This window comes from Alligator sinensis, unplaced genomic scaffold, assembly GCF_000455745.1.
Source record: "Alligator sinensis unplaced genomic scaffold, ASM45574v1 scaffold642_1, whole genome shotgun sequence".
In the NCBI taxonomy this organism is placed as follows: domain Eukaryota; kingdom Metazoa; phylum Chordata; order Crocodylia; family Alligatoridae; genus Alligator; species Alligator sinensis.
The window spans coordinates 1,534,338-1,543,683 of NW_005842289.1; the positions used below are offsets into that span (position 1 = coordinate 1,534,338).

The window sequence follows — 9,346 nt, forward strand, 5'->3', positions numbered from 1 at the left end:
GCCGAAGCTGACCCGCCTCCGGCTGATCCTCGGCGCCGCGGGAGGGGCAGCGGCGGCTCCGCTCGGGCCCCTGTTGGAGCACTCGCTGCGAGCGTGGGGTCCCGCTCATGTACCTGTTTTCCCTTCCGTTGCCCCAAGTCTGCACGTCTTACACCCTCGCTAGCCCCTTCTAATAACAGAGAGGCGGAGAGCTGTCCCCCGCAGGCCCCGGGACAGGCGTGCCGTGCTGGCCCTGCGCAGCTCTGGTGGCTCCGCTAGACGAGGGCCCTGCTGGAAGGGGCGGCGCGGGAGGCGAGAGGGGCACATCCGCCTTGGGGTTGCTCTCGTTAAACGACGTTTCCATGGATGATCTGGGCCCAGCAGGTAAGAGCCTGCTGATGGCACTGCCTGATGACGAAGTTGGGAGGCATCACTGACCCAAGGAGGAACTGGGTATGGCCCAGGAAGGCTGACCTTGAGGACTCGAATGAGATGAAATACCACCAAGTGCAGGGCCACGGGATCAGCGGCTGACCCTTCGAATCACAGCTGAAGGATGGGATCTCATTAGTTAGGAGTGACAGAGGAGAGAGAACTTAGTTGTGGGATGATGATGAGCCCACAGACAAGATGTCGTGAAAAGGGCAAGTGTGATCATAGGATGTATCGGGCAAACTACAGTAAAGATGGAGAAGCATTAAAGTCAGTGAGCAAGGCCTCACTACTGAGCCCTCGTCTGGAATAAGTCAGGTTGCCCATGCTCTGAAAAAAATGTAAGCCAAACTATAGTTGGTGCAGAGAAAAACTACTGGGATGATCAGGGGAATGGGGAAGCTGTTATGCCCCCAGACTAAAGAACTTGGCTTGTTTAGCTTAGGAAAATGAAGGCTGAGAAGATATCTGACTACTGTCTATACAACTGTGGGGGTAAACACCAGGGAGGGAGACGGATAACTTAAATAGCTTAAGTTGGCATAGGAACAAGCAAGTATAAACTGCCCAGGAAAAGATTGAAGACAGAAATTAGAAAAGGTTTGCTGTGGGGGGAAGCTCTGGGAGAGCCTCGCAGGAGGACTGGTGGGGCAAGAAATCTAACTAGTTTTAAAATGGAACTTGATGAATTCTGACTGGGGTTATATAGTAAAGTGTCAGAGGCATAACAAGGCAGCTGGGTGCTCAGGACACCTGCAACACATGGGGGATTGGCAATTTTTGGCTGCTGCTATGTTTCTGGCATGATCATGTGGCTGCAGCAGTAGCTGTTCCTCCTCTAGTTACACCACTGCAAGGAATTGTGGTCTGAGCCAGGAGTCATCTTCCAGGCCTATGTTCTACACACTGGGTGCCACGTTTCCACACTGATAGGCTATGTGTGGAATCTAGGTGCTGTTTCTACTCCTGGGACAACTCTAGGCTCAGAGCTTTTATCTGACGACCTTCACTGGTACATTGCCACTGCCTCGCTTCTTTTGATGTTGAAATAAGCGTCTGAGACCTCCTGAACCTCCCAGACACTTAGACATGTTCCCACAGAGCTCTGTATTGGGTAGTAGGCATTTCACCTTCCTAGTGTAAACCCTTCAGGGGTCACATCACAGAAAAGCAAGGGTCATAGGCTTGACAGAGGGCTGTCTTGACCATAGTCATTTTCTTATTAAAGAGAATTATGGGTCTTTGAAAACATACCTTCCCTTAGCCTGCTACCTAGTTTTGTAAGTCTCAGGAGATGAACAAATGATCCAATTGCAGCAAAATAAAAGGGGATGAAGTCTTACTGTGGAGCAACTGACATCTGGGAAACAAAGTCATATGCAAGTGAAAGCTAAACTTGGACACCTTCCCCTTGACTGAAACAGCTCTAGCTATTGCTATTTAGCTTTGACTTGCCACAGAGTAAGAGCAGCAGGTACTAGAGATGCACCAATACATCAGTCTGAGATCAGATTGGTACCGATATAAAGAAAATTGGCTGTATTGGAAATCGGCCTGTTGGGGTCGATAAATGCCCGTGCGCATGCACAGCCGCAGCACAGCACTCAGGCAGCGGGGAGCAGAGCCAAGCAGCGTGGAGAGCTGCCTCCAGCTGATAAGTCCATTGTAGTGGAAGGGGATGGGCAATGGAAGGGTCATGGGGGCATATCAACTTCTCCCACCATGGTGAGGGAGGGGACAGGCAGGCACAGCCCTGGCTCTTCCTAGCTCAACCTCTGACTCAACCCACGTGCTGGGAAGAGCCGATGCTGCTCTGGGAATGGCACCATGGTAAAATTTGGGGTGGCTGCAGCCCCTTCCATAGCCCCTGCCCCGAGCCTAGCCCTGGTGAGAAGAACCCTGCGCAGCCCTGGCTCCAGCCCACAGCTGCAGCCCACCTGCTGCCCCACGCAGATCCAGGGGCATATGTCCTGCCCCCATGCCCTCTTGGGGTGCGTGCACCAGTGGGAGCCACCCTCCCCATAAGCGATGGGTACGCTCCCTGCCCTGCCCTGTGCCAGCTGAGCAACATCTGCCCCTGCCCCTGTCCCCTCCCTCCTCGTGGGGTGGAGGTTGGGGAGGGGTTGATCTGCCCCCCTCTCCCCTTCCACTACAATGGATTTACTAATTGGAGGCAGCTCTCCACGCTGTATTGGAAATCGGATCAGTATCAGCTGATATGCCTCCTTAAAACTCGGGTATTGGTATCAGCCCCAAAAATCTCTATTGGTGCACCCCTAGCAGGTACACAACCCATTACCATACATCAGCCCTTCTGGAGTAAGTCCCTAACCCTTTTAACTTCCAGCAGTCAGATTGTTTGTACTCTGAGGTTTATACATATTTCAAGCTGGGCATTGCCCCTCATGCCCCTTTTCTCCTGTACCTCCTGTTTATATATAGTGATGGCCAGTTCCTCCCCCAGAGCAGAACCCCTCTCTTAAACAGTGTTGATCTACACTCTGCTCTTTCAAAGTCCATTTTTCCATGAGGATTGGCCAGCAGTTGAAAGTAATTCCAAGTCCATAGTCCCAGATTGCTATCATAGGAGTATACCCAGGACTTGACAAGTATGGCACTAGCCCTGGGTGCCAATTTAGAGGGAGCACAGTCAATGTGTGGGGACCCTGTACCACAGCAACCTGAGCCCATATCTCAGTAACAGCAGCATCCATCAAAGTGTGGTGAGCCCACAGTGCAGCAGGTAAGACTTGCCTGGCACACCCTTCCTCAGCTCTCCCATGCTTGGAACAATGCACCCTCATGTGCTTTGCCCAGTGTATAGAAATAACTAGCTATGCTTCTGTGCAACTGCAATAATTCTCCATAATAGTCTTTCTGGAAGGTGGATTGAGCATTTCTCTGGAAAGTTGTATAATTGGCTTCCCTCTGGCAGTTTTGACATGTCTTCAGCTCAGTAGCCAGTGACCTCATCTGGCCATTCCCCATACCATTTTTGGGTAAGTGATCTTGCTTAGACTCAGTTCTATTCAGTGTCTTTCTTTGCATTAATGGCCTATTGCACAGTTATTCTGTGACTCTTCAATAGAAAGACAAAATCCCATAGCCTCTAAAGGAGGAGCTACATATCCAAGCCAATACCCTTTGAGATGCTGGTTAACTTGCAAAGATGTCAGTTTTATCTCTAGAAGTATGTTACTATCTTAAGTCAGTACACAGTGACTAGACACTAAGACCTGTCATAGCAGGTAAGGTCCTGTAGACAGACTAAAAGGAAGAGTCCAAGAGTGCTGACAATTCCATTGTAAGCCCACATCAAACTATTCCAATGCAGAGGGAAGGTAAGAACTGTAGGAGACTGATATGGTTACACAAGGAATTTTGTAGCTTTTTGAAAATCAAGAGATATACAGTCAGTGGAAGGAAGGGTGTGTCACAAAAGAGGTATACAAAGGAATAGCTTGAACATATAGGGACAAAATCAGGAAACCAAAAGTGAAAAACAAGTTACAACCAGCAACAAATATTTAAGACAGCAAGATAATGATCTACAACTATGTCTGATGGAAAGAAAGACCAGAGACACTATGGATTCATTGCTTCGTAGAGAAGGTGAGCTGCTCAAGAAGGACAGAAAGAAGGAAGAGCTTCTCAGTGCTTCCTTTGCTTCATTCTGTACAAGGAAAATAAAATATGACCAGACTACTAGGAAAATTATCAACAAAGAAAAGGAAGGGCTGCAGATTGTAATCAGTATAGAGCACGTCAGAGAACTTTTGACAAATAATGAAGAATGAATATGAGTCAGTGGGGTCTGACAGAATTAACCCTAGGATGTTGATTGTATTAGTTTAAGAAATATCAGGAGCACTGGCATAATATAGATGACAGGTGAGGCCTCATAGGACTAGAGAAGGACTAATGTAATTATAAAGGGAAAAAAAAGAACCTGGGGAAGTAAAGACCAGTGAGTCTGACTTCAATATCTAGGAAGTTACTAGGGCAAATTACACACATTGAAGATGTAAATATCTGGAGGTAGTGATCACCTGAAGGAGTGACCATTAGTAGCCATTATGGCCTTGTCAAAAATAAATCACACCATGCTAACTCAGTTTCCCTCTTTGAGAGGGTAACTTGTTTATGGATAAAGGGAATGGAGCTACTATGACACCTGGACTTCAGTTATGCTTTTGATGTAATCCCACATGTCATTCTCAAAAGTAGCTGGAGGAATGGGTGCTAGGTAGAACTGTTGGCACTGAATTCACAACCCAGCCCTGATACGTTTGCTCCAGGCAAGCACAGCCCTCAGATCGACCATAACCCCTGCCGGTTGATGATAGGCAAATTTTTTGATACACAGTGATAAGAGATAAAAGCAATGCAGGCAAAGCAAGTACAACATACATTACCCACATTTCCCAGTCCCAGAATATACACAAGGCAAGCAGTCTGTCCAGCTGGTACATAAACACCACCTTGAGGTTCTTTGCTTGAGTGTTTGACATCAGCAACCTTGGAGGCCAGGGGTTGATGCCAACTGTTCCCCCCGCTGTTTTGAAAACTTCCTTTTGTATTCTTTCTTCTCCTGATGACTCTTGATCCGTGGCTGTTGCTGGGTGGTCTCTCTGTGTTTGTCACATGGTTCATGTCCTGTATTGTCAGCCAAAACTCCATTTTCATAAACCTATCACATGCCCACATCTTAATTTGGGGCTTTATCAGTGTCCTTCTAATTTGTTCTGTGCCCCTAAAACCGGAAAGCTTAAGGCTTTTTGCAAGCAGGCACTACAGCCCTGGAGCCAGGCCTATCTCTATCATGAAAATAAAGTTTGGATGTTTTCAGTTACCCAGGATGTGTGGCCTTGTTGTTTTCCTGCCTAGGTTAGACACCCTGTCTGCTTCTGAAGGCTGGGAAGCCTGTGTATGAGACTCAGTCTATTAAAAATCAATTAACTCTTGCTGCTATAGCCATTATTCTAATGCACATATATAAATACAACCTATAAGCAAATTCCCCCAAAACAAACCTCTAAATATCATTCTTAAGCCAACAAGAACTACTGTTGGTGGATTCATATAATTTCATGGTGAATTAAACAACCACAAGCAAATAAATGGATTGATGGCTAGACATCTGTCTGGGATGGTTTAGAAGTAGCAAATCATCTGTGCACAGAACTGGGTAGTCCTTGTGATCTCTAGTCCTGTGATACTATGATTCAGATGTTCCACAGCCATTGTTCTATGTTGATAACTTCCAGGAAAGGCTGTTCCAGTAGCATTGGTTACAGGCAAAGCAAGCAAATATCAATAGCAGCATGGGCGACTGGTGCCTCCTGATCCTGGGGGGGGCACCAGTGGCCAATCACCAGCACTGGTGGCAGCAAACCCAGAAGTGCTGCCAGTGCTTCTCTCGGTGCCCCCACATTCGGGAGGGAGGGGAGGCACCAGGTGTCACCTCCCACTCACTGGCCGGCGAGGACCAATCTGCATCACCTATGAATAACAGTGGGTGCTTCTACATGTTTATTAATGTGCCGTAATCAGCACTACTGCGCCGTAGTGCCAGTGAATACTTTTTTTGTCACACTAATGCACAGTAGACTAATTCTGCGCATTAGCGTGGCTTTTGTCTGCTGCGCTAATGCATAGTAGAATTAGTCTGTTGCACATTTAGCATCTCATGTAGATGCGCCCCCTGTGAGATAATGACAAGAAGGTGGAGAGGGTATGGCAAATCTGACTTCTCTTGTGCTCTGCTTCCACAAGCAATTCTTTGTTCCTTTCTGCTTCATCTTGTTCTTTTCTTCTTTCTGCCTCCTTTGGTCTTTCCTCCCTGGCCCTGGTTCTTGTCAGCCTTCATCTCTCTTGGCCTTTCCCCTCTTGGTACTTGGCTTCTAGTCCTGCCTTCTCTGCTGGATCACTTCCTTGTTTCTATCAGTTCCACTTCCACACCCATCTGGATTCTTCTTTATTGCTGCTTGTAAGCCTGTTACCTGCTCAACCATCTCCAGGGTCCTGGAGGCTGCTCCCTTTTAAACTTATTTTTTCTTGTCAAAGCCCCTTTCCCAAACTGTGCTGCACTTCTGCCCAGTTCTGTCTCCTTTGCTAGCTGCACAAAGGAGGCAGAGCTGCTTAGTGGGATTGACATCAGTTACATCAATCAAAATGATGGGGATTTAGAACTCTGCTCCATTGGGTCCCTCAGTTCAATAAGGTAATCACACCTTAATGGGGGAGGCTTTTCCAGGCTCTGTGGGACCATAATGGGGCAGTAACAGCCAAGTGGGGGTCCAGTCCTTCTCTTATGAATACCTGCTTTTCCCTTCTGAATCAGTGATCACAGCTAATACTTTTTGGTTCAATTGTCACTTTGACAATGGGCACTTTGACAGGCGATCTTGAATTGGGTCACTTATGTTGGACCCCAGTTCCAGTACTTAATGGGAAAAACATGGCTAGCACTGCTGCTGAGAAGGGTATTGTCGAAAGGATTACATGGAGAGGAGAGTATTACCAGAGGTTTACTAGGAAACAAGGCTGAGAAGCATGATAGTGGGAAGTCAAGAGGTGAAAGGGATTGTCAGGTAGCAACTGTAGAAATTTTAACAACAGTGCTGTGGAGCAGCAATCCAGTGTTTGATTTTCTCCACACTGTGGTGTGAATGTTTGTGCCAGTACTTACAGTATTAGAATGATTGATGCTGAACCAACTCAGGCTGCAGTGGTTCCTAGCAAGAAAATACCAGATCTGTTTGGAGTATTTCCTATTCCCCATCAGTCCATTAGAAGCACTTTTATGTGTGGACACTAGCTGTATTCCAATCAACAAAAGGAGAACAATTTTTTTCATAGTATAAGGCCTATAGCAGAGGTCAGCAACCTTTTAGAGCAGTGGGCTGGTTGTTTGCAACCCATCCACTGCTAGGAGTTGCCAGTCCCCAGTTGCCACTACCAATTCCCTTTTTGCTTTGTGTCCCTTCCACTTACTGGGTGCTGTCAAAAAGCACAGGGAATGCCAGTGGAGAATAGCAAGGGTACAGAACAGGAGGGTTTAAGTCACTGCTTTTAATGCACCCCTTTTCCCTGCCTCCCCTGAAACAGACCTTTGCAGGCCAGTCTGCAAGCTGTAGGTAGCCCACCCTGGCCTAAAGTGCAAGTGCTACAATGTGCTGCCTGGCTCTCCTGATCTGTGTGGAACACTTTCAATCCCTTGACTTCAACAGGTTTGCTTTGCCTTTAAGGGAAACTGCCACTTGTCAGCCCCTTACAGGACCTGGCTCTCTCTGTGTTACAGACCTTTAAAGCAAGGGATTAATATGAGTTTAAAAAAACCACAGGATATTCTGTCATATTCTGTACAGTGATCATAACATTGCTGTGAAATACCATTCACAGGTATCCTTAAGGGAGATAATGAGGGAGGCAACATATGGTTCTGCAGCAAGCCACAGTCCAAAGTTTCAATCAATAGTAAATGACTTGGGAGAACAGCTTCACACAGATTATTTTATATACAGAGAATCAGACAGTGTCTGCCCCAAAGATCAGGGATAGGCCAAGAGGAAGGGGAGAAAATGCCAGCAGAACAAACATGGTGGAAATGGCACGGTACCATAATTTCAGTTTGGGTAGAAGGGGGTAGAGTGGTTCAGATGTATTGCTTTGGACACGTGCCAAAGACTGCACCCAATCAGCCCATCTGTAAAAGAGTCCCTGATTATTTAACAAGCCCTTCTAGGTAGAACAGGATATAAATAAAATAAATTACAACAATAATAACCACCCTAAGCCAGTGCACCAGATAGTGTTGGGACTGACTTGTGACCTGAGTTGGAAGGGGATAGCTCAATGGAAGGTAAACAACTGAAAAGAATTTGAGGGCCAAGGCAAGAGAGATGAGAGTAGGGGGACATGTATAGACTGAAGATATGTTGAGGGAGGTTACAGGGCTAGCTGCACCTCTTCCCCTATCTTGGAATGTGCCCTCTGAGGCCTTCTGGCTTTACCTCTCCACTCTGGGTAGCATCTTCCAATTCACCTACTGTTGGACTGGGCCCTGAGCGATCGGATATTAATTTGTGATTGTTGCTTACTTAGCAGGCCTGATTTGGTTCAGTACCACAAAGTGTCCATATCAGGAGCTTATGGCCAGTGGGAAACTTAAGGGCCAGACAGCCTTCACAAACCTTAAGGACAAAGCAGGACATGAGAGGAAAAGGATTTTAAAATAATGAATGGTTTAAAAAAAAAATTATCAAGGCTCACATTTGCGAGAGCCCGGCAGGACAAATTATGCTGAGGGGAAACCAGCACGGGTTCGTGGCAGGCAGATCGTGCCTGACCAATCTGGTCTCTCTTTATGACCAGGTTACGAAACGCTTGGACACAGGAGGAGGGGTGGATGTCGTATACTTAGACTTCAGGAAGGCCTTCGATACGGTATCCCACCCCATACTGGTGAACAAGTTAAGAGGCTGTGACTTGGATGACTACACAGTCCGGTGGGTGGCGAACTGGCTAGAAGGTCGCACCCAGAGAGTCGTGGTGGATGGGTCAGTTTCGACTTGGAAGGGTGTGGGAAGTGGGGTCCCACAGGGCTCGGTCCTTGGACCGATACTCTTTAATGTCTTCATCAGCGACTTGGACGAGGGAGTGAAGTGTACTCTGTCCAAGTTTGCAGATGACACAAAACTGAGGGGAGAAGTGGACACGCCGGAGGGCAGGGAACAGCTGCAAGCAGACCTGGACAGGTTGGACAAGTGGGCAGAAAACAACAGAATGCAATTCAACAAGGAGAAATGCAAAGTGCTGCACCTAGGGAGGAAAAATGCCCAGCACACCTACAGCCTAGGAAATGACCTGCTGGGGGTCATGGAAGTGGAACGGGATCTTGGAGTCCTAGTGGACTGTAAGATGAACATGAGTC

General features: G+C 47.3%; 1 protein-coding gene across 3 annotated transcripts in view; it reads left to right on the forward strand.

The window, feature by feature from the left end:
- Window positions 1-6: 6 nt before the first annotated feature.
- The window catches only part of LOC102381072 (SCF E3 ubiquitin ligase complex F-box protein grrA-like), an 18,139-nt gene continuing 8,799 nt past the window's right edge, over window positions 7-9,346 (forward strand). For 2 of the 3 annotated variants that reach the window (XM_014522020.2, XM_025209448.1), the window contains exon 1: window positions 7-363. In XM_014522020.2, the coding sequence (XP_014377506.2) occupies window positions 346-363 (18 nt within the window). In that variant the 5' untranslated portion in view covers window positions 7-345. Of the gene's footprint in view, window positions 753-9,346 lie in introns of all 3 variants that reach the window. The other variant, XM_025209449.1, reaches the window with a different exon arrangement.